Source organism: Perna viridis, chromosome 7, assembly GCF_037379345.1.
Source record: "Perna viridis isolate PV_CMFRI_1.1 ecotype Kerala chromosome 7, ASM3737934v1, whole genome shotgun sequence".
Lineage (NCBI taxonomy): Eukaryota > Metazoa > Mollusca > Bivalvia > Mytilida > Mytilidae > Perna > Perna viridis.
Window position 1 is genome coordinate 6,078,390 of NC_142451.1, and position 27,107 is coordinate 6,105,496.

Genomic DNA, 27,107 nt, shown 5'->3' on the forward strand with positions numbered 1-27,107 from the left:
GCTCCGTGTAGTAGGTATAATCTACCTCAAGTTAGTAATCATCAGACTCCTCAATTCGCAAATGTGTGCAACTAGGTACTACTTGTTTTTAATGCAGTAGTCAAGCGATAAGTTTGAAATTTAAAAAAGAAGTCAAGCGATACAATGGCTATGTTCCTCTGTTTCTGAAGCCCTAATCATTAATATGTTACCATATACTTATAGAATACGCAGATTAAATTTTATTAAGTGATCACGTCTGAAATGTATGAATTTCTCCTAAATCTTAAGAACTGTACCTCGCTGATATTAGAGTGATATCAAACTGTATCACTTTTATATCAAATACTTACTTTGAAAATGTGAACAGTCTTTTCTGTCTTTGATTAAAAGCTACTAGCACAATAATATAACAGACTGAAGTCTGACAATTTGAAGATATATGATCACAGTTGATTTTGTAAAGCAATTCAATATACCAATTTAGACAGATAAAAATTATATCACTTAACTCAATAAAACTTGTAGGTTTTAAGATCCTGTGAATGTAAGAAAAAAAATGGTCATTTTTACTTGAACATCTATGGGTCAGAGGTCAGAGACCCCATAGACATGAAAAAATTACCCGAGACAAATGTCTTAACTTTTGACATTCTTCAACAGGACCAAATCACAAGTTTCACATAAAACTAATCCCAGGTACTGTACTTTGGTCATTGTTGTATCATATGCTTAGCAGTGGTCAACTTTGCATACAACTGTGAAGGCAATACAAACACAATTTACTAATTCAGTATACATATACTTTATAGCAGCAATACCTTAAATAAAAAGCAATATGGAACACAAAAAATGAATACAGTTACAGACATTGAAATGTATGTTTTCAATCTAACAACTAATATTATGATAAATTAACACTTATCTAATTCTTAAAAATAGAAAGAAAATTGATGTTAAACAAACAGCAAGATTTATCTGGTACCAAGTATAATTTACCCAATAGATAAAAACTGATAACCTGGCTTTTGAAAACACCTGGTGTAAACAGGTACCTGTTGGTCTGTACCAAACATCTCGATCATTTGGACTTAACTGATAAACTATTTGAACCTAATACCAAGTTAACCTGTCTAAATTAAGTAACAAAACAACCTGATAACCTGTTTTTACACAAACATCTGAAGTAAACTATCAACTTGTTAAAACCAAAGACCAAGAGTAAACAACTTGTCAGAACCAAACATTTGGAGTTAACTGACAACCTGTCAGAACCAAACACCTAGAGTATAATAAACAACCTGTCAGAACCTATAACTCTGTTAGTATCTGATAACTACCTAACTAAACACCTGGAGTAACTTGGTAATGCATCAGAACCTAACATCTGAGTAAAATAGTTATATGTCAGTACCTAGCACCCTGAGTAAACAGGTTACCTGTTAGAACAAATAATGTTCTGAAGTCAGTATGGGTTTGCAGAGGTTTGGTGTTGGATTTACTCATGAAATGCCTTACAGAATACTCTTTCAGTTGACAAAAGGGAGACACAAATAAAAAAAAATAATAACATGTACATTTGAATTTAAAGCACTGATCTTTTTGATGTGATTGAAAAAGTGTTGTCTACAAGTAATGAAAAGCAAAATGAGTGTGGCCTAGCAATGATTTATCTAATGTCTGTATCTGTATGGGTACAGATTCCCTCTGGGATACTTTGTGACAGGTTGGTCACAATTACTGATCTCTTGAGATCTGAACTCCTAAAATTTATGTTTGCTTACTATAAAGTACTCTAGATATGTACGCTCACTTCAGAGTCCACTAGATGGCTCCAGTCACCTACTGTGCATACAAATACAAAAGTTGCTCAGATTTGTCTTTTCCTTTTTTTGGAATGTAATCAGATCATCTGGAGGGAGCACTGGTATCTGTCAGTTTTAAGAAGAATATAAATTGTTGTTACTGATGTGTAATTTGTTGATGTGATACTAAAACATATATTGCAACTAAATACATGTTATTTTTGCATTGATCAGATTGTTCAATAAAACCCTGTTTTTGACAAAATACTCATAATAAAAAATCATTTCCATTTCCAATGATAAATATCATTTCACCATACAATTCATATGTTCTCATTTAATCTATAAAAGTGAATTCAACCCTAACCATGTACAATATTACAAGGAAAAGTAATAATCATCTGCAGCATTATGACATTGCTATTTAACCACATGCAGTAAAAAATAAACAAATAATAAAGTTTCAAAATGCTCAATTACTACTAAAAATAAAAATAACTTTATTTACAATATAGAACTTATATATCATTCCAATAAATGCTTTGTACCTTTGACATTGTATGTTTACTATTTTTACTATTAATTCTATTTTAGACTATTTGTGAAACATCTGTATGAACTACAATGAATAATTTTATGTTCAATTCAAAAAAGTATAACTAACTTTTCAGTACAGACCTTGCCGAGACTATGCAGACTTTTTGTATCGCTCTAAACTTTTTACAATTAGGCTTTTGGAACAGGGTTATGTTGCTACAAGGTTGAAGTCATCACTATAGCAGTTTTATAGTCATCATGAACTTGTGGATCATTATGGTGTATCCATCTGCACCATGAAAACGGATTTGTTCAATGTGTCATAGTTTTCTTTTCCTCTTTCATCTACCCTGGACTTGACTTTTATGAGCACCTCGACGGGTATTTCTAGAAAAGCAGAGGATGCTTATCCTACCGATGCACCTGGTCCATGCTCCAAGTTGCTCATTTGCTTTTGTTACTTTGTATGATTTTAGTTACATTATGTTCTTTGTTGTGTATGTCTGTTTTCCATGTCTAGTTTTTGTTCCTGGATTACATTCTTTTGATTTCTGCTAGAATCTTGGTTCCATTGATTACTCTTTCAATAAGTTCAAGGATTCATGAAGATTAACTAAAGATAATGATTTTATTTAATAGAGGAATTGATAACGGTAATTATGTTTCAATGAAACCCTAAATAAACCGAGACCTGCTTAAACAAATCTTCTTAAGTCAGTTCATATGTTTTAATGCATTTTAAACCTGTGTAAAAGGAACACCTACCTCAACAAATAGTTCTGTTCTGGGGGTTTGATTTTTTTTATTTAGGTATTACCGAATATTTATTTAGATCCACTGTATTCTCAAAAGCTAAAAATTAAAAGCAGTCAAAATGTAATAGAATATACAGAATGGACGCAATATAACACACTACACAGGAACCATACCAGTAACAACTGACTGACCTATATATTGACTGTGGGAAAATGTTAAGTATTTTAATTTAATTAAAACATTGAAAATGAACTGAGAAAGCAATATACCATATGGCTGGTCATATTGGTGGGTGTAAAATTTTTAGATTTTGAGGCAAAAAGGTATGCGAAAAACTTTGGCATTTCTTATTTTGGCGGATGCTCAGTGATACACTTTTATGTCTCATTGCATAAGCCCAGACTAAAATTTTGTGAAATTTATTTTGGCGGTTTTAGACTGACCACTAAAATACACCAAAGTAACCTGCTATACAGTGTTTCAAAAAACAATGAAGCAAACTAATTATATATGATTGTATTATACCCATAGACACAAGTGAACGAAATATTTTTTCACATATTATATTAAGAAAAACTTGGGGCCCTGGGTTATGGCTTCTTCCTCCTCAATCTAAACAGTTGTTACTTGAGATTCATCTGCTATGGGGCATTACTTCAAGTCTACCTTTCACCATAATAGGAACTTAAAAAAAATCGAAATAAAAGTATCCTTTATGCTTTGGCAAGACATTACAATGTCTAACAGCAAATTGAAAAAGAGAGATATCAGTTTCAAAATAAATCTAACTAGTCAACTGAGACATTTAAATACAGTTCCATGTAATGTATTCTTCATAGGCTTTCTCTCTACAATGGAAACTTTTTGCAAGGTTAATACACACATTATTGCTCTAACATGAGTTATCTCCCCTGTGTATAGTGCATTCTAAGTAAAAAAAATATCTCAGCAGGAAAAGTACCAAAATTAGAAAACTACAAATTTCCGAAAAGAAAATTTAAAAATAAAAATAGAAAAGTACACAATAAAAGGTACTTAAATATCCCTCTAGGTAGAAATCTGTCCTATGTTACACAAATGTGACATACTTTCATACCACAGAACACCTGTGTGATCTTTGGGATACTGTCTTTTAAGTTTGAATAGCTGTCAATTATGATGTGATGTCATAATGTCTTTTTAACTATAAAAAAGCACCTGAAACATTCAAACATGTGAATGATGCTTCCAAAATATATACAAAGCTAACATTGAACCGTTATTAAAGATTGACTTGATAGGGTTAAAGCTTAAAAAAACAATGCTCACTTTAGATAGCAATATTAGGGGAAACACTCAAGCAGGGATTCTCCTTTTGTAACATGCAACATTTTTTGTAATTAAATGTTTGACACATGATAAAACTTTGACCAGAATAAAAGTGGTAATGCAAAATGCGAACAGACAATGTGATATCTATTCACCTCCAAAATTTTGCTCCTGGATGGTATGATATATAAGTCTTATTTAATATCACAAACTACAGTCATTTGTTATTGGCATGGAATCTTTGCAGTGCTAAAGTATGGACAGATCTCTCTCTATATATATAAATTATCACAGCCATAAACAAAATAAAATAAATATAATAAAACTTGAAATAAATTAAAGCACTCTGACCCTGCAATTACAAAATCTGAAATGCAACTCTTAGAATATTTAATGGGAAAACATCACATTACCAGATGTCTGAATAGGGTGAACACTGGAGGAAGTTACCAATATTCTTAGACTTGAATTTCTTAGCTTAATGAACTGAGGGACTGGACAAAATAAATACAGTGAAATCTAGAACATCAAAACTAATCTACATTCATACTTAAATAGAATTTCACCGTTGATAATATCATTATGGGAACAACTTTTTATTTTCAATATGGGGGAGAAAAGGAGAGGACTGGGGTCTAAAAAACAGGAATAATGGGGACAGAAATGACAACAAAAATTATGATTAAAATTCAACCAAAGCCCCCATACAACATACAAAATGAAACAGTTGCTCCCTAAAGGATGTCAGTCTTATCATTTCATGTCAACACAAATGGAAGTCTAAATACAGTTCAGTTTTGATAGATTTCAAAGTGAAATATATGTATGAGATCAACTGAATCTTTTACCCAATAACAAAACTAATGACAGGGAAATGCAATCTGGAATATAGAGATATATATACTTAACTACAAACACACAACTACTAGTGTAAAACCGGTATCTTATAGTACTGTTCCATATAAGATTAAGGTATATCAAATATGTGTCATGTGTAATAAATGGGTTTTGAAAAAAACTTTATCATGGAATTGCATAAAATAAAATCATCAATAATGTAGGTATATCATACAAAAAATGTATTTACACCTGTTTTTCACTTAATGTTATAAATTCACAAATATAATTGCAATTTGGTCATTTCAGTAAAAGTGTGACTTTAAATTTTTGCGATATTGTGAAAAAGTAAAAAATTTCAATAAGCAATTTTCAATTAATGCCATTTTAAGTCAGCTACATTTTTTTGCAATTATAAATTTACCGAATTTACAGTAATTACTATATTATATAGCTAATCATAAATTATCTGGAAATTACCCACATATCTGATTAATTGTACAAAGTTTTGTTTGTTTTGAAGAGGGAACACATTTAATAAGATTTAGAATTTTGATGTGCCAGTCTATGCTTGATTCTTTCATGGAACAGTACATTAATAACAATGCAACAAGTGATGCATTTCTTACATGATCTAGTATAGAAAAAAGTTGTGCATTTATTAGGTAACTGAGTATAGAAAATGTGCACATACAACCGAAGCTACTCAGGTGGCAAATTTTTATTGAAGTTTCTACTGGCCACTTAGTTTGCATATCTTGTTACTTCATAACACTTTTATAACCATTGGGTATTTTTAACTTAACAAAAAAAAAGCACATTGTAACTTTGGATACCTATATTAAACTGTACCAATTCTCTAAGTTTATCAAATATTATGGGTGAAAAAAAATTTTAAATTCATTGCTACCTATCATATTTGCCAATAATATTTTTTAGTTTGGAATCATGCAATTTATCAAAATGATTTTCCTAAGTTCAAGGATTAATTTTCCAACATAAAAAAAATCAGCTTCTTCTTATATGTTGGCACATGGGAAAATAAATAAATACACAATAGAAAAAATTCAACCATAAATACTGTCAAGATTGTCAAAAGAGGAAACACCTTTGTTTTATAATTCAAACTCAGTCATTTACAAAACCTGTAGTAAATAAAAAGATAATTTAAACTCCTATTGATAAATTTAATTAAATGAGACACTGATAAAAAAAAATAATTGGGAATGGGACTTGAACACAAATACTAAGAAATTTGACTTGTACATATACATTTGTGTAGCAAAAATAAATGGCAACTCACATCAAAGTGAATAAATAGACATGAAACAAAAATAAAGTATACAATAATGAAAATATCCTACAAGACCTAAACACCTCAAACAATAACAACCGACACAGTCTATCTATAATAACAGTTATTTTGTAACTTTGACCTTGTGTGACATTGACAAGCTATCTACAAGGCACAAAAACAATAACAGATATAGTCCTTCAAGACAAAACTTGCCATTCATTGCATGATACAGCTGCATTATGAATTGTGCAAGCAATAAAAATGGACAAAATTATGAAAAGTTTATTTCAACATCTGTCTAGCTTGTATTTAAGAAATCTTCTTACTTGTTTGCTCTCTTACTCAAGACACCATATGGAACCAATTAAATATGATATTGTGTGGAAGCAATATTATATATTAAGTTACATTACCAAAACATCAAGCATTTGACATTCATAATCATAAGGTTACAAATAGTCTAATTAAAAACTAGTTTGGTCACATGACAGGAAGTCCCCAGCAGACAGCTGTCTTATCTGCACTTGTACTGATGAAAGCCAATTGTGATGGGTGCCATCGACACTGTAGTGCTTTATCTTGGTGTTCAGCTACAACTACACTAGGTAATGGCTTCAGTAAGTCACCTTGAAATAAAATGAACAAAATATTTCTTGTGTGCTTAATGTTCAAACAATCAGTACCCTAATTTGAACATGTTCCTAGTAAGTAAAGGCTGGCACCACAGGAAGCAGTGCACTGATTTATTGTTCCAATCATTGCTCTTCAATAGTCAATGAAAATATAAACATCAAAAGGGGTTGCTTTCACATATGTTCATCATTTTTGCTGACTGTAGTTTTGTAATAGTAGGAGAGAAATAACACAATCGATGGGCAGTAGTTTTTCATTTAACCTTAGACAAAAAGTATTTCAGTTTAATGCCATATCAGTCTTAATACCTTATAAACTCTATTGTTCGCACACTTAAAATCAAAGTACAAAGATTTTGAACTTGATGCAGTTGGCTTTCATTGTCAATAAATGCCAATCTTCTTCGACACTGATACAATGTCTACTTTCTGTGGTATTGGCCTTCACCAAGGATTTGACAAAGTGTAACAAGAATTATTCGCTGAGTTGCAATGTGGTTAGACTAAGGAACTGGGAGCTTTATTAAGTGTACCTCTTTGATATAATCATTGGACAGAATAAGCTTTATTGTGTGAACACAAAAAAATCTAGAAGACTTCCACAGTCACAAGTTATTGCTGTTGAACACAATACTACTCATTGAGCTTCCTTAAATATGCATCTTCATAGTCAACAATTGTCCTTGACTTTGATAAAAATCTGTGTTTATTCTAAAAATAATTAAAGGGCTGTGATTTCTCTTTCGAATGCTCTGGCGATTGCGAAATTATAATTTTAAATCCTGATAAAAAAAAAAAACAATGCAGGAAATGGACACAATTTCTTTTTCAGATGCTACAAGTGGAAATATTTTAACGATATTTTAAAAAAAATATGTACAGGTGTGTCTGTTGAACAAGAAATTAAATTGGTGTGGCTTAAAAGCCAAATTTAAGTGTAGCAAACTCAACCCAAAAAATCTAATTTCTGAAGATTTTTTAACTCATGAATACTAAGATTAAATATGATTCAGTCGTCTGAATATAACTGAAATATTGCTGCTCGGACGTTAAACCCCAACAAACAAACAAATATGATTCAGATATTAAATATTATGCCTGATCTTTGTTAATCCTACGATGAATTCCTACAGTTGCTTATTTTTGCAGATTCTGTCAAATGAACATATTTGCAAGTACCAATGTTAGCGATTTAAAAAAATTCTTACATTATAAATCAATTTTATAGCCAACAGCAAAAATAGCAAAAAATTAGTACACCACAAAACTTATGGGATAACAAAAAATACAGAAGGCATGCAGTAAACAGAAATATTCATTAAAAGGGAAAATATCCAATGTTTTCATATTCATGTTATTTCATGCATTAACTTTTTTAAAAAAGAAATTAGATGCCACTCTCAGTGTGCAGTAAAAGTGAGGAAAAAATCTGTAGTAAATGCCAATATCTTTAAAAAAAAAAAAAAAAAGCTGAGGGAATTAACTAATATTGTGTTTAATTAACTCTGAGAAAAACAACAGGCTCCCAGGAATTGGTCACTTGGTTAAATTTTGTCTTTCAAGGGCAATAAATTTAGAAAGGAGTTGACCAACAATTTTCACTAAAGAAGACTTTGGTAGGACTTATCATAATGATCATTTCAGCAAAAATTTTCTATCTATCTATTATAGTTTTCAAGATATTGGCTGAAAACATTAAAAAAACAACCCTCATTTTTCATTTGTCAAGGGCAATAACTCCTACAAGGAGGCGTCAGACAACTTTGATCCCCAGAAATTTTTGTAGGCCTTATAATAAGGATCACTTCAGCAATTGAAAGAATTTGGCCAATCCTAACAATTTTGAAGATATAATATGCGAAAAAAAATAGTCTGACCCTATGTTCTATTTTTAGTAATGGCAGCCATGTTTTTATACAGATAAAAAAATCCCAACATCAGTATTATGCAGGTTACCCCAAGGAACATTCATACCAAGTTTGGTTCCATTTGATCACGTAGGGCCATAGGAGAAGATTTTTGAAAGAAATAACATTAAAAATATGAAAAAAAAATGTCAAAAAGGGCAATAACTCCAACATGGCTACACAGATTATTGACCACAGATAGTTCTTATCATGTTGAACACCTATACTCAGTCAAAATTAAGCTAAACCTAACGCTTTTGGAGATATATGCAAAAAACAACTGTCTGACACCTATGTTGTATTTTTAGTACAGTGGATTCCGTTTATTTGCATAGCCTATTTGCCAGTAAAAATTATGCAAATAACCGGGATATTCTGATAACCGAAATTACAATTTTACCGGAAGTTTGAGTTCACATAAGACGACAATACTGTGGATCAACCAGGGATATCACTGTTCAACTTTTCTGATCTGGTATTAAATGTTATAGACCTTCTCATTTTATTGTTCTTTTATCAATAAATAATAATATATATTGTGTTTGTCTTGTTTATTGACCTTCTTTTACGTTGTGTGTATTATAAGTAAAACCATGTGTTTCTCATCTATAAATAGTCAAGTAATTATCTGACCTTTCTATGAAAGAAAATCCCATATTTCATATTTCAGCCAGGATTCAGTGTGTGAAATCTGGGGTTGGGAGCATCCCAGTTTCTTCGAAATTTCTGTCTGTGACAGTTTCTGGTCAAGAAGTTTTATAACTTCATATTTGTCAACAAGTGTGAGATTGTTATGCTTTCGCTTAGACATTGTACTGAATGAATGAAGGAAAACCTGTCTTTACCTGGATGAGCGTCGATACACAAACTGATAATGTAAATACGAAAACACTTCTTTCATTCATACTTTATTGAACAAAATAATTATGACTGGCCATGACATGTTGACAAAATAACAGCTGTATTAGCAAAAAGAAACATATTTTATTATTTACCTGATTAACTCGTACTAATTTGTAAATAAAACACTGTCATTTCTGGTTCAAACAATCCGATAACAAGGTAACATTTTACTTTCATACATATCACCGGCAAAATTCTCTATGCAATAAACCAAAATGCACCTGCAAGGCCTATGCAAATAAGTGATTTTTTCCCTACTACAATAATAGGAAATGGTTTTGTGCAGGAGAAAATTATGCTAATAACCGAAATATGCAATAAAGCGATATGTGATTAAGTGGAGTCGACTGTAACAGCAGCCATGGTTTTATACAGATAAAAAATCCCACATCAGTTCTATGCAGGATACCCCAAAGAAAATTCATACCAAGTCTGGTTCCAAGTTGTGTCAGAGGAGAAGAGTTGAAAAATTAATAAACACGATGATGGATGCCAAGTAATGGCAATAGCTCACATGGCCTTCACCCAGGTGAGCAAATAAAAAGTATATGCAAGTTTAAGTGAGGCAATATCTGTTTATTGTGTAATTGCAAACAGGAGAAATTATACGGAAAAAGCAAATAACAGTAACATACATGTATACTGTATATGCAAAAACAATTATCAAGCATGTAATTAAGTGGAATCAACTGTAATACCAAGGACAATAGTACTTAACAACAGCTTACCATGCAGATCTGTCAAAACAACCTTCTGGTCATAAGAAGTTGACAGTAGATAATATGCATTCATTGAGAACCTAGCAGATCGACACTCTCCTTTATGTGGTTTGAAGTTCTGGATTCCCCGTGATCCTCTGATATCATACAACATGATACTGCCATCTTCATGTCCTGACGCCAACAGTCGACCAGATGGATCGAAGCACACAGATGCAAATGCACTTCCTGTCAATAAATAAAAAGAATATGCATGTACATGTATAAATAGATATTGATCATGAAAGATTTGCTAAAACTATTTCTCCACTTGAAATTTTAATATTTGGAATTATAATCTGCCAGAATCAGCCAGCATGTTAAGTAGCTGTCTTTGTAAGAATCATGCAAAATCTGAAAAATGTGATACACCCCAAAAAAAGGCTATATATTTTTATTTTTGTAATTAGGTTGTTTTGTGGGTCTATACTATGAAATGTGTAATTATTCATTCAAATCTACCTGCTCTTAGAAGATAATCCACATTGAAAATCCAGTAGATTCTATTGTATTTGAGTGCCATTTACAGAGTTATCTCCCTTAATTTTGAAATCAACAGTGCATTCTATATAATTTTTATCTCCTATAAGCATGGGTTATATGGAAAACCACATGTTAATTTCTGTTTACTATGACATTTCAAACAAAATATCAAAAATAAAAATATGTAGGCTTTTTACCCATGAATCACATTTTGCATGATCCTTAGCTGGAGTCATACTTAAAATCTTAATTTTGAATGGAGAAATAAGTTAAATCAAAAGTGAAGGTGAGCTGTTTTTATCACAGAAAGGTAGGAGTGCCTTGTGAAAATTAACAGTTCCGACCATAACTCTCTAATTCAGTACCAACCCACCTTTTCCAACATTGTTAAAATTTTATACTTAACAATAAAGCCTTAAAAAACAAGTATCTACAGATAACGACATACCACAATTTTTTTGCTGTTGTATAGAAAGCACAACCCTCATCATATTTCTATCCATTGCAATAAAGAAAGCAAGCATCCTCATCAAATCATTTTATTGGCAATACAAATACAAGATATAATCCACTCTAACTGAGTCTCACATGAAACACAAAACGTATTTTGAATGGTTATATGACATCTGATAAAATTAGTGAAAAGGCTATAGCTTTTACCACTTGGTACAATGAAAATTGCTGTAGAAGCTCTCAGATAATCAATCAATAGTGCTCAGTACAATGATAATTGCTGCAGAAGCTCTAAGATATCTAATCAATAGTGCTCAGTACAACGATAAATGCTGTAGAAGCTCTCAGATAATCAATCAATAGTGCTCAGTACAAAGACAATTGCTGTAGAAGCTCTCAGATAATCAATCAATAGTGCTTAGTACAATGATAATTGCTGTAGAATTGCTGTAGTCATACATACCAGTAGCACTTGGTACAATGATAAATGCTGTAGAAGCTCTCAGATAATCAATCAATAGTGCTTAGTACAACGATAATTGCTGTAGAATTGCTGTAGTCATACATACCAGTAGCACTTGGTACAACGATAAATGCTGTAGAAGCTCTCAGATAATCAATCAATAGTGCTCAGTACATAGACAATTGCTGTAGAAGCTCTCAGATAATCAATCAATAGTGCTTAGTACAACGATAATGGCTGTAGAAGCTCTCTGATAACCAATCAATAGTGCTCAGTACAACGATAATTGCTGTAGAATTGCTGTAGTCATACATACCAGTAGCACTTAGTACAACAGTAATTTCGTAGAATTGCTGTAGTCATACATACCAGTAGCACTTGGTACAACAGTAATTGCTGTAGAAGCTCGCAGATCCCAGAATCTGGCTGTTTTATCTTGGGAGCCACTAACAAACATGCAACCTCCTATAGTGTGTAAGGAATATACATGACCTGAAGAGGAAAACAATAGGCATAACAGTAATACATACCTACTGAATTAAGCAGATATTTGTACAAAATTTGAAGCTTTTGGATGCATCAAACCTAGATTGACAGAAACTAATATTTCAAAAATTTTATCTTATAATCTAATTAAATATAATAGGGTTATCTCCATTCTAAAGCAACTGTTAAATATATCTGTGAAAATGACGATTAAGAAAGATCTCTCAAAATAACAATAAAAATTTGTGACAGTCATTCATAAAATTGACGCCCTGAAATTTATCATGTTTTCCAATGAAATTCCATGTTATAAATAATGTTGCATAAAAATTATATTTAGTAACCCACACATGCTGTAAATGAAGTACATGTATATTTCAAAGCATGTCAATTCTCTGTAGATTCCTTGTCAACAAAGAAGACTATAAAAGGATAAAAAGAACTTAGATTTTATATACAACAGCCTTGAATCCTGCCTATATTTAAGTACAACTCACATCAAAGAGAAAGCTGACAACTTCTGTGGTCATAGTGGTCATATTAAATCATAAATTAAAAAATGTTAGCTTTACCTAAACTTATCTAGCAGTTGATTATAGTAAGTATATGTAACTATTATTGTAATTTTGTTGTAAGGATTTATTATTGTAACTATGTTGTTCTTTTGTTGCACTGTTGTTATTTAAAAGAATGTAACTATTTTGCTGATTTAAAACCAATTACCATGTATAAATGTGTACACCTATCATTCATTTTAACTTTTTCCTTATTAATCTTCAGATCGTGTTGATCCATACAAACCTGAATGTCCCGTCATTGCTCTGACAGGCATACCCGTCTCACAGTCAGTTACGTAGATTTTACAGTCACCAGCACCACCACTGACCAATAATGATGACCTATTAATTGTGTCCTGCATGAAAACTAAGTCTCTTATGGTGCCATCATGGCAAGTCAGCTCAAGCTCAGGTCCTATAAATAGATTCAATGTACAAGTAGATGTAAAGATAACACGAATGGATTAATTGTTATAAACAGGATAATCAGTTAGAAAGTTTAAAAAGAGCACCAAAACTAAAATGTAATTAGTTCTTTTGTAACAGTGAATTTAACCATCTCTTGACCTCTAATGTAAATACTGGTCATTTAATATTTGGTTCAGTATTTCTTTCTGGTCAGTTGACTGGTTTAAATGCAAATCAAGTTGTTTTTACTCCTGATGCTACATACTAAGGTTGGTAGAATTTGCAATATCAGAAACAGCATCTTGCATTAAAACTTCTGAATTAATCAAATTACTCTGATCACAACAATAATTGATTAGGTAATCCATTCATTACAGTGTAAGCTATATTATATACATATGTAAGACTTTGTTGAAAATCTTAGGTTCACTACATGAGAGTGAAAAAATTACACCTTTCTCAGCACAGTATGATATCAGAAAGAGGAGTTGACTCTCTTATATTTCCGTGGTTTCAAAACATCTAGACCATACACAAAAAGCAATGAAAAAGTATCACAAAATTCCTAGCTTACAACAGGACCTACCATCTTCAGTACAATTTTCAGCATCAAACTTGAACATTTTAATAGTTTTATCATTAGACCCGGTGGCAACAATATCACCCATTGGGCTCCATCCTGTACAGTAGATAGATCCTTTGTGATGTTTATCTTTCTTGAACACAACAGAGGCTTCATCAACTACACTATCCTCACTGGAAAAAATGTAGAGATGTACAATTTAGGACTAGAAATGAAAATAACACAAAAAGGAGTGAAATATATGACCCTGATAATAATAACTTATATGTAATTTGTCAATACTTTTATCAGGGGTTCAATGTGTGGTGGTCCAATGTCCTGGACCCTCAATTTTTCATCTAGGACTTTTGATTTTTCAGTTATGTGGGTCCAATTCTAATTGATACTTCAATCAAGGACTTATGATTTTCCTCCAGTGACCATTTACTTGAAACTTAAAAAAGTCCATGACCTTCCACTCTTGAAGGTAAATAGGAACTTGATTACTCCTTGCAATAATAAAGCAATAGTAAGTATGTTTGTATTTTTTCTTTATAGTAGCATATCATTTTAACAATAACATAGGCTGATTGATTAAAAATTAAGGTAGAGGGGCATGATCTTGAATAGAGATAATGTAAGAGCATTTAAAAAAAAATAAACAAATGTATGTGTATACTTAAAACATTGTAGATTAAATGCAAAATATTTATGACAGATATTTTAAAAGCTGATTTCTCACATAAAATCCGAAAAGCTAGTCAGCAATTTCACAAATATAATGTAATATGACTCCCTGCAAATAAATAAGACTATAACTAAACCACGGCAGTTTAATACCTTAGGTTTGATGTATCAGGAAATTCACATATTCGTAGCACTTTTGAGTTTGAGCCAATTGCATACAGGTTCCCTGCAGGATGGAAGGTAACAGTTCGTATAGCCTGGTTGTCCTCTAAACTGGTAACTGGTACAAATCTTGCTTGTTTCCCTTTATTATCAATCTAAATAAAAACTCACGTATGTAGAGTAAAAGCAAAAAGGCACTTCTGAAAAGTTTATACAAAACGCATTTTGTTAAGTGAAAAAAGCTGAAAAACAAATTTTTTTTCGGCAAGACTTCTAATAAAATGCATTATTTCTACACATAAGTTTTTACCTTACGGAAGTATAGCAATAAAAAAATAGGTCGTAACATTATACATGTATTGACTTCCAAAGCATTCTTTCAGTACATTGCTATTAATAAAAACTTAAGATATAAGAAAGTAAAATTAATAGATACTTCAATTTATATGTTATTATGTGTATTAAAATAAAGTAAACTGTTAATGATCAATGTGCAGATATTCTGAACAATCATTTTTGAGAGGTTGCAAAAAATATGTCAGGGACATCAAAGATAAAAATAAACTTGATGATAACTCAACAACTGATAATTTAGCATTGTGTAAAATTATATATACAACGTAGCAGATTGTGTGTAATTGATACCTGTTTGGGTGTAGTTCTTCTTGGACTAGCAGTGATTGGTTCTAGACTAGGTTTAGGACTTCCTTTCCTAACTGAAGCAGGACTAGGGCTTCCTCTTTGAATTTTTGGTTCTTCATAAATTAAAATTTAAAACATAAGTAAATCAAAAAAACTACATAATGAAATATTGAAGATTTTAAAATTTGTAAAAATATTTCTTGTTTAATACATTCTGCAGCACCTTAAGTATTATGGTTTACTATACTTCCTATAATACATGTACTAATGTTCAATTTTTTCTTGTAGCAATTGATAATGTTTTTCTAGAATATCTATAAGTCTCTTGGAAAATTAACAAAAGCAAAAAATAATTGAAAAATCTTTATGGTAAATACATGTATATCATTACAAGTTATAAGTACTACAGATATACATGTATAGTGGACGACAACTTGATTGTTATATACAATGTACAATGTACATATAAACAATCAAGTTTTATCCACTATATATCTATTACTTGTAGCAAATCCAGAAATTAACTTGAGGAAATTAATTTACTTGCTTCTAGTCATCTCAAGACATTTATCAATAAACAAAGACAATCAAGACAAGATGATAATCAATAACTTCATATGTAAATAGTATTAGATGAAGTCATGCAAATCAGAACATCAAATTATTTATGACAATTGTAAGTGTCATTAGTGATATTAAAACCAAAGTTATTTCTGCTCTTACAACACAGGTCTAAGTTGTATTGACAAAGGCACTATACCGTTTCACCAAAGAGTCATGCAAAATCAAACACTGAATTGTTTGTTTGTTTGTTGGGGTTTAACGCCCGAGCAGCAATATTTCAGCTATATTCAGGCGATGAACATGAAGTGGATGATAAAATGAACATGAAATGACGATGAAATGAAAAATGGGATGGGACACAAGGATAATGGGGTCGACAAATTTTGATTGCCACTGGAAATTGGGAGAGGTGGGTAGGGTCGGGCAATTTAGCCTCCTGTGGCGGAGCCCTGTGGTTCCTACTCCGGAAGAATACCACAGCAGGGTCTTTAACGTGCAAGGAACGTGGCATCTTTCCCAACACTGCGCACCACTATTGTTTGCAGTCAGGTTTTCCGAATTATACCCTGACAACCCCAGCATGTAACACGCCAGGGGTACCCCATTCCACCACCTGGGGCACACAAGCCAGTTGCTCTGTGGGCAGAGCGCCCTAGCCCCTGGCTAGGGTTCTGAGCACTATTTAGTCGCCTTTTACGACAAGCTTAGTGCTGCTGCAGGCCTATTCTTTTGACACCCGGACCTGCATGGGTCTCAAACACTGGAAATTAAGCTATGATATCATCTGACATTTACCCAGAACCTTCCTGGGGGCTGCACCAAACTTGAATCAATGCTCCCTGCTGTTTTATACATGTATTTAAAGATTCATAAGTTGGAAGTAAAAAAATAAAGGAAGAAAGTTTTGTTATAACAAGACAAACAATCTATCCAAAAAAATCAAAATGTGTCAAAGTCCTTCAATGCAGAACTATACATCAATCAAACAATGAGCTAAATAGACGATTCACTTTACAAATTCTGGGGTGGGACCTTAAAAGACAATTCATTTTACAAATTCTGGGGTGAGACTTTACTGAAGCTGCATGTACATGTACATGAAAAAAAAATAATCTGAATCATACAGTTGAATTTATCTAAGCTAATGCATTCATTTAACCGTAAATTGTATATGATTTTCCACTTAGTATTGAACCCTGTCAATTTTTGTTCTCATTGTCAGCCTTTCCTAAGAAGTAACACAAAACATAGGATATTGCATAATTCTTAAGTGGAGTAGTCCTTTTCAACTTGAACAAATTACTAGTAAATGAGATGCATCTGCTAAAATAATTTAAGACAAATAGTTTGTAGTAATAACAGCTGTTAATTTATGCAATAATTTAGGTCATTAAGATATAAAAATGAGATGGTTGAGATCATATGGCAAATAATTTATACAAAATACATTGTTCAAATTATTTACATGTAATATATTTGAACACAATGTATTGGAAGTCAGCTACATGTAAAACACAATTATAAACAAGTAATTAATTTTGGAATAATGGAAGAGTAAAAATTAAGAGATGCAAACTGAATTTTCCTCATTTGCCAATGGTTTAAATTAAAACTGGGCCAAGGTCGAAGATCCTCAATTTATAATGCAGGATCACTGAAATTTTATACATCAAAGTCCTGAAATTACCATGTTTCATATTTTCTATAATTGGGAACTTTTATTTCTAACACACATGCATGTATGTTTATCAATGCCTCACACTAATTAATTAGTTTAAATTTCCAATTTTAATAAGAATAAGTTAATATTCTAGAAAATAAATCTTACATCTAAAGTTCTATGTATTTGTTTAAAAATTCACCCTATAAAGCAATTAAACTTAAATGGTAGATTTTTATCCAACCTTCACAAATTATAGGGCAGGTGGGAGTATTTATTTTTATTTTCATCAATTAGCACAGTACAACATCATCACCATTAAGTAAAACCCAACAATAACTGAGGTATGTGTACTTTAATAAGCAGATGACATACACATTACAAGAACAGTGGAAGAGATGGGAAAATAATACAACATACAAAAAAAAACAACATCTGTTCATGCACAGCTTAAAAAAAAACTAAATATAGAAGCAAGAATACACGAAAGAATTGTAATTCCAAGGTCTGAACATGGGAAGAGCAAGACCCATGCAGAATACCTTTTCCAGTCATGGGAGACAACCCAGTACTAGGTTTCGCCGTTTTATTGGATACTTTCAATGAATTTGGTCTTGGTGGAGATGCTTTCGACTTACTGGGACTACTTTTTGGTGTAGTGGGCCCAGAAGTAGGGGCATTTTTTTTGTTTCCAGTAGTTTTAGACCGACAAATTGTTCCAGTACTCTCAACAGTTGTGACTTTTGTTTTTGGTACATTTCTCCTAGGTAGAGTGGCACTTGATCCTATGGATATTCAGAAATAAGTTTTCAGCTCCATGAATGTATGTTATTAATCTATTACTTTTTACAAATTTATTAATATAAGAAGCATTCTGACCTCAGTAGAAAATGTACTTGTAATAATTTAAAATTCACATAATATCTTTTTAAGATACCATATACGTCAATACAATGTGGATTTGTCAATTATATAACTTCTAAAATAGGGAAATGTGTATGTAAGTTTCTTATACATGTAGAACTCAGTTCAACTAATATTAGACAGTGGCTTTAAAAGTGCACATCAAAGGCTTTTGTACAATAAACATGTACATATATAGTATGTTAGTAAAACTGTTAAAGCCTCATTCATATCACTTACCAACTTTACTGCCTTCAGATTTTTCTGTTGGTATGCTGTAAGAAATGGCTTTGTTTCTTTTGTTGAGCACCTCAGCACTATTAGCATGTCCAGGAGGAGGGCTTTTCCCTTTTGTAATTTTAGCCTTTTCTTCCTCATTGGCAAGTGATTTGGCTGATTTTTTGGAAGTAATGTTCAAGTTATTGTCATTTATGGGAGTTACTGGACTATCTATAGCACCATCTGAAATTTTACTTGCTAAATTTAGCACAGGGGTCCCTGGATTAGGAGTTTGATTGTTACTCTGAGGTACAGCAAAGGGTGTAAATGTAGGGGTCTCCATAATATTTCCATACACATAAGGAGTGACAGGGACACCCTGTAATGCCATCCTGTGTGGTGTATCTAAACTGGGTTCATCTGTGTAAAGACATTTGAAAAAGAAAGAAGCTTAAGCACACAACATCAAAGAATGACAAAGTCAAATCAACACAATCATCATGATAAAAAATGATAAAAAAAATCATAACACAAAATGTATATGTATACAAAATGAATGTATATGTACACATAAAAAGCCTTACAATTGTAACTAAAACTGTGAAGAAATTGAAACAGAAAATCATACAGGTACATGTACAATTACATGCATACTGTACACTGTAAACCATGGAAATAAAATGCTTTGCAGGGTGTAGCTTGAATGACCTCGGAGGTTGAAATGGCGGTTGAACCGTGAACAGTTGGGGAAAGTATCATCACACAATACAAGCTTGATACAGCTTTGAAGTTTGTTGGTGAAATGACATTTGACACAGGATATCTGATACATGTACATGTAAGTATTTGACAAGAATAGCACTGGCCCCTTTTTGACCCTAAATGGTATCATAAACAACCACTAAAACAAAACTTAACCTTCCTTTGAAGGAGTGGCAATTTGTAGTACAATTTCTAAGAGATCTATTCCCTTTAACTCAAGTTACCTGTACATGTATCATATAGACATTAGGAAAATCCTTGTTTTTGATCATTTTTTCGCTCTTAATTCCAAGTCACATTGCCAAAAAATAATCCAAGTCTTCCCTGTGATGTTATGACATCTTGTGGTACAATTTCAAAGATATCCATTCACTTATAGTCATGTTATCATCAAGACTTAAGGACATAATTGCTTGTTCTCTGCCCTCTTTTGGCTCCTCACTTTTCACAGTTCAGATCTTAAGCCTAAAAAATCAATCGCAATATGGCCTTAGTGGTAAAGAATATAGTGGAATGATATAATAATTGTCCATAAACTTGGAGTAATATAATTAACTTCTGTGAAATTCTTGTGTTTGGCCCCTAATTCCAAAACTATTAGGCCATAACCCCCAATTCCTTCTGTGATTAAGAACCGTGTAAAATTATATATAGATGATCCAACTCTTACAAGTTAATGTTATTGCATGAAAACCAAGTGTCTACAGACAACACAGATGATAGCCTCTACATCATACACACACCAGTGATACATGTCCACATATGTATGACAATTTTTTAGAGGTTGTATAGAAAATTATGATTCTTTTCATACAGTATATGTAGGTACAACCCCACATTTAGCACCTGTGCACTGTCTTTTTTCTTTCGCGGTCGCTTCGAGACCAAACACTCATTTCAAAACATTTATGCAATGATTTAATGACTGAGAGGTTATCTAACTGAAATCAGTTACACACATTTAACACATACAATGACATAAATATACAAATTTAATCCAACTTCCATACGGGGGAAGTTAAATGGAACAGCCGTTATTTTGGCTACTCCTAGGGAAATTTTTGACAGAAAAATTACTGTATTTGTCATATTAGAAAAGAAATAATTCCTTCCCAGGAATTATGTACTCATTTTAACATGGGTTTGGCATTTATATTCTCATTTAACACCTCGGTGTCACTCAGTGTTAAATAATCAAATCTAAATGCCGTTACCATGTTTAAATGAGTACAAATCTACCCCCTCCACAAATTATTTCTTAATCAATATTGAAGAGAAATGCTGGTTTATTTGTTATACATGTAGTGTTTACAATTCTACAATTGTACATATATTGTACATTTTACACGTACATGTAGATAAAATTGGTGTATAGCTCTTCAGATGACAATACTTGCACTTCACATTTTATTTCTCAAGTTTGGCTCATTTCATTGATCATGTACATGGTTTAAAGTTATATACATTTTATAGTTACACTGTATAAAATACATGTATATTTATATATTAACAGAGGACAGAGTCCTTGTAGCCATATTCAATAAGACCTTGAACATTTGAGTCCTTTATATCAGTGAGTTTGATTTGTTTACAAATAACTTGTCTAGCAACTGTGGGTCACTGTGGACAAACAGAAAACAAACTCACCCCTAATGAAAGTGGGGAATAAATCTGAAAGATATATTGGTCAACAATGATAAAATTACAGGTACATGTACATGTACATTGAATACAACACTTAGAATAATTCAGTACAACAGTATTTTGAACACATGTCAGTGTTCCAGCTAACCCAAATTAGAGGGGCACAACACCACTATCAATATCATCCACTGACATGCCTCTCTACCCTTAATGGTTACAGAAAGATATGACAAAAATACAAAAATGTATGTCAGTCATAAACGTTTTCTTTTATGAGAATTCAATTTGACCACAAGTACCATTTAAACTTAAATAAACATGAACATAGACATTTGCAAATTTCTATAGTACTTAATCATAATCTACCTTAAATGTATAATGTGCCCTTGTGTTTAGCATGTTTAAGTGCCCCTTAAGACCTTATCCAATTTCCTAGCTTGATCACTGCATGCAATAATGTATATTATATGTATTTAATTTTCAAAAAAACTCTTATCTACATGTACATGTGATGATGTATATTGTATACAGTATCACATATGCAATACACATATACACCTGTACAATGTACATTTGTTCATGCACATGTCCCATTCACTGAAGACTCACATCTTGTTTAATTACCTAAATGTACAATTGTATACACGTGCAATGTACATGTATGAACATTACAAACATGTAAATGTATTACATAGCTTAAGTTACATTGTACATATATCAGAGTTATTTAAATGAACGAAATGGTTGCTTTGAAAAAAAACTAAATGAAATGTGCAGTCAGACTGAGAAATACATTTGTACAGTCTGTACAAATAAATGGAACAGTATAATGCAATCTTTAGAGCTCCTCTTAACTTTTGTTGGTCACAGTTAAAATCACTATAAACGTCAGTGACACATACATTGATAATTTATACAATACCCCACATATACATGTACATGTATACAATTGTATACAAATAACATGTATAAACTTAGATTTTATGAATTTTGAGTGTACAAATGTACACTACCGGTACTATACAAAAAATGTATGTACATGTATACATACATTTCACTAGAATAAGTTTACCTTGAGTAGAGAAAGGTCTTTCATGACTCTGTATTACTATCTCATCTTGTCTTTTCATGATTTCCATCAATTCTTTTTGTACTTGTTCTCTCTGTCGATCAGATTGTTCTAGCTTTTCTTTTAGCCTTTGTTTCTGTTTTTGATATTCTTGCAAAAGTTCTGTGCTGGCAGAGACTTCTTTTTGCTGTGGTTGCACAGGTAAAGAAAAAGCTGGGGATTGTGACCTTGGCGAAACAGAATCCCCACTAATGCTCTTTCTTTTCACTTGCGATATTGGAGGGGTTCCTACTCTTGTTGGAGTTTTCCTTCCTGACCCATCATTAGATGCTTTCAGGGGTGCAGAAGGGCTAATTGATGTTGGCTTGATTAATGGAGATTTTGGCTCCTCTGGGATGCTAATTGATGTTTCAGTGTCTATAACTTCCCCATGGGAGAACAATCTATCAATCGACATCAGCATGGGATTTTTTCTAGTATTGTCCAACCCCATTCCAGGTGCAACTGAACGAGACAGAATATTTGGTGTGTTTGATGTTTGTGAACTATTTGGTCTCTTCAGAAGTCCAAATGCAAGGCCATCAAATTGGGGGTTTAGTGACCTGGTCATGAAGTCTGCAGACCTTGGTCTTGAAGTTGGAACTGCAGAATGTGGAAACATCTTTGGTTTTATAGGAGTGACCAAAATTTGTTCTGACCATGATGCCTCCAATGATGGTTTAACTAGAGGGTTAACATCAACTTTCAAAGGCTTTTGTTCGAACGGGCAAGAAAAAGTTTCAGTTGGGATATACTGTAACCATGACAGCAAACTTAAATCAGCATCACTAAAGCCTGAAGTACTAAAAATAGATGAAAAGCTCAGTTCAAGATCATCACATTCTCCATTTGTGCTTGTAGCTTGTGTCTGACAAAACTCTACACATGATTCATATAGCATCCCTTTCAAAACCAACTGCACAAGCCGGTCATTCTCAGCCAAAATGTTTTTCCTATCACTAGGTAAAAACTTTTCAACAAATGGATAAATGTCTTTGAAGCATTTCACCCTTGCATTACTTGGATTCCAGTTAGTGTACTCAGAATGATCTGATAACTTTGGCACAGTCAGTAACAGGCACAGAACATTGTACTCTTCTTTAGAAGGACACAATGACTCAAGACTGTTAAGACATTTAACAACTTCATCAACAGTCACTTCATAATTCTGCAAAGCATTGGGCTCAGATTTAATACACAGCAGTTCAAGGTATTTATGTTTCATCACAATGTACTGAACTTTGTCCAGATTAAAGCCATCAACAGACCCAAGAGGTTGGATAAATTCGATGACATCATCCCACTGACCATCAAGAACAAGTTGTCTCAGAAATAACATGTCATCAGAGAAGAGGCCGTTTACTATACCAGTTTCTCTCTCGACAGACAACATAGAAATGTTGAGTTCCCGGTTTTGGAGGAACTCTAGTATTAGACGGACAACGTCCGTTTCATTTACGGTCAGGCCTGGTGACGGCATTGTAATAGAGGATAGCTCACAGCTCTAACTCATTTTACCGTCAAAAATGTTGCCAGGAAACTGAGGGAAGCGTCATTATCAACTCAACTGACTGTCAAAAATTAGCATTCCATGTTTTCATTGATTCATATGTGACTTCCGGTTAAGGAATAGCTAAGTACCGAAATATTAAGTGTTTACACCAACAAGAAATGACCTATAATATGTTTTCAATCGCTACTGTTCTGTGCTTGCTCATCGAGAGTCAATAATTTGTCAAATAAACCAGGGACTAAAAAGAAACAATTATATTTAATTCATGGTTTTTTTTTCACGAGTATGAATTATGTTCGACGTATGAAGAAGAAGAACTGTTTATTCACCAATTAAGGGCCCATAAAAGGCAATGATTACAATACAATTTTTTTTTTTACATACAACAGTTTTGATTGAACATATATAATAACATAATATCAACAGTTAATTTACAATTCGTATATGAACTATATCCTGGTTAATAATTGATAATATGAAAATATCCTGATTACAATTACATATATGAATACCTCTAGCTGTAAATAACTAAAAATCAAACAGGGGAAACAATTTGATCAAAATCAAATAACATTACTAAACTGCCACCAATCAGGTCACTCGTGCGAGTGCTACTCCTACAACGTAAGAGGTTGGAATTCCGTTCCTACATACCCCAACCTCTTACTTCCGAGCGCCATATTGCATAACGCTCGTTCCGCCGTTCCTTGAAATCGGCAGAATTATAGTAAAATATTTTCCATTTAAAACGTTTTATACAGTTTCTTTACCATTACACGGGAGAAGGTGACTAAACTAAAGAAAAACAATGACCTACCTGATGAGGAAATCCAACAATCCTGGAAATCCTTTGTAAAAGCAGTAAAAATTAACTTCATTTTTGGTTATAGCTTTTTGAGTGTGTAATTCCGATTGATAAAATATTGATTTTAAAATTTGCGAAACGAACATATCAAATTAACCAACGAATGGCCTTTACCAACTTCAAGTTCGTTTTGTCAAAAATATATTCCGTAAAATTAGTGGCCTAATTCAAAATTGCTGGTCGTTTTGACAACTGTCTTTATTACAATGTTTTTTAGGTATTTAACAAATTTTTAGGATTTTTATCGTTCGATTTCCGGTAGGTTCAACTTCTTTTATGAAAATAACAGACAAAGTGTTTTAAAAGAGTAATCAAGGGAACTAAGGTTATAGCGGTAATCGAAAGAATGTAATCCAGGGACAAAGACCAGACATGGAAAACAGACATACACAACAAAGAACACAAAGTAACTAAAATCATATATACAAAGTAACAAAAGCAAATGAGCAACTCGGACTCCACTAAAAACTGGGAGCATGGACCATGTGCACCGGTAGGGTAAGCGTTCTCTGCTTTTTTAGAAACACCCGCCGAGTTGCTCATAAAAAGTCAAGTCCGGGGTAGACAAACGAGGAGAGGAAAACTATGACCCGTTGAATAAATCAGTTTTTATTGTGCAGATGGATACACCATAACGATCCACGAGTTCATGATGAACTCGCATAGAACGCATGTTTCGCTAATTAACATTTGCGGTGGCTTTCAACATGTCAGATGCTAGAGGCTAGGATGGCACCAAGTCAGAAAATAGCTTGCCAGACAATCTCTGGCATTGCTGGAGTAGTCGTACTCCTACAACGTAAGAGGTTGGAATTCCATTCCTCCTTGCCCCAATTAAGTCAGAACATAGCTTGTCAGACAACCTTTAGTACTGCTGGAGTAGTGTGATACGCAACAGTTGGCCACCATCATACTCAAGCAGTGCTAGAGGTTGTCTGCATGGCAAGTTATTTTCTGACTTGGTTGCAATTGGGGTATGGATGAATGGAATACCAACCACTTACATTGTAGGAGTAACCATCTTCAATGACTTTATGAAACCCTATGACGCAGGAACACAAACCAACATTAATTACCATTCTCGAATCTCGAAACCCATTGATACAGTACCACACAACAAGCTCCCCCACAAAACTGACTCCTACGGAATCAGAGGAACCATCAACAACTTCATGGCTGCGTCTGTTTCTCACACAAAGAACTATGAAGGTAGTAGTTGAAAAGAACATTCCGAAGAAGTTTAAGTCGACTTTTCTAGTAACACCCGCCAAGTTGATCATAAAAAGTCAAGTCCAGGGTAAACTAAACAGGAAAAGAAAACTATGACACGTTGAACAAATCAGTTTTCATGGTGCAAATGGATATACCGTAACGATCCGCGACTTCGTGTTGATGACTATAAAACTTCTGTAGTGATGACTTCAATCTTGTATCAACATAACCTTATTCCAAAAGCCCAATTGTAAGAATTCTACAAGACGTTTGCGTAGTTATGACAAGCTCTGGCATAACGTACGAGTTGTGATATGAAAACTCCATACGCAGGTGCTGAAGGGATGTTGCCACAGATGAAAGTTGTCAATAAGGTATGAAAAGTCACCGCGATAAACCGTTTATCGTATAGTTTGGTCAATTGCTTAAAAGCGGAAGATCATAATATACTACAAGCCGACTTAAAAAAATCTAGTAAAATGGGCTGCGAATTGGGGTATAAGGTTCAACGAAAGGAAGGGAAGAGTTACACCATGAGCATCCGTAACAAAAGCCAAAGATTTTACACACTCGACAAACAAATCCTGCAACAGGTACAAAACCAATACCTATAGTCCATGGGCTGAGAAGGTCCACGGTACACCTCCTACTCATCAACTTCATTGTGATTTTTAGGTACCTTTATATCTCCCATTACCGAATCAATTTGTCGCCAAAGAACATTGTCGGATTCTTTTTCAGTATAAGCCTATATTTGTATCCCACTGGGTAAGAAAGACAAGATTTTTGTGACTAAATTGTTTGAGCGCCTAAGCCTTCCTGGAATAGCATGTGTAAAAAAAACTAAACAAAATTAGGTAACATCGTGTAGCACAATGTCTCAGCTTTACAATGGTACCATTAAAGTTTAGTAACATTTAGGGTTTTTCGGTAAAATGAAGAAAATGTACCCTTACCCTGCAGAAAAATCGCTTGAATTGACATTTTTTTAAATGTCAAAAGCGTTAGAGTTTTAAAGCTTCATTAAAATGGCTT

The 27,107-nt window shown here is 33.0% G+C and overlaps 1 protein-coding gene across 4 annotated transcripts; it reads right to left on the minus strand.

Annotated features, from left to right (window-relative positions):
- Positions 1–768: 768 nt before the first annotated feature.
- LOC148611091 (WD repeat-containing protein 47-like) lies at positions 769–24,164 on the minus strand. 4 transcript variants are annotated; one of them, XM_088591230.1, is made up of 10 exons: positions 22,447–24,164; positions 18,990–19,388; positions 18,485–18,631; positions 15,626–15,735; positions 14,972–15,135; positions 14,156–14,325; positions 13,406–13,576; positions 12,488–12,610; positions 10,690–10,908; positions 769–7,145 (listed from the first exon to the last, which is right to left on the minus strand). In XM_088591230.1, the coding sequence occupies exons 1-10, from the start codon at positions 23,960–23,962 to the stop codon at positions 7,000–7,002; spliced, it is 3,165 nt and encodes a 1,054-aa protein (XP_088447356.1). In that variant the 5' UTR covers positions 23,963–24,164; the 3' UTR covers positions 769–6,999. The 4 variants fall into 4 exon arrangements, with proteins under 4 accessions (XP_088447356.1, XP_088447355.1, XP_088447357.1 ...); XM_088591229.1 differs by having other exon boundaries at positions 18,389–18,631; XM_088591231.1 differs by lacking the exon at positions 18,485–18,631.
- Between the last annotated feature and the right edge of the window lie 2,943 nt (positions 24,165–27,107).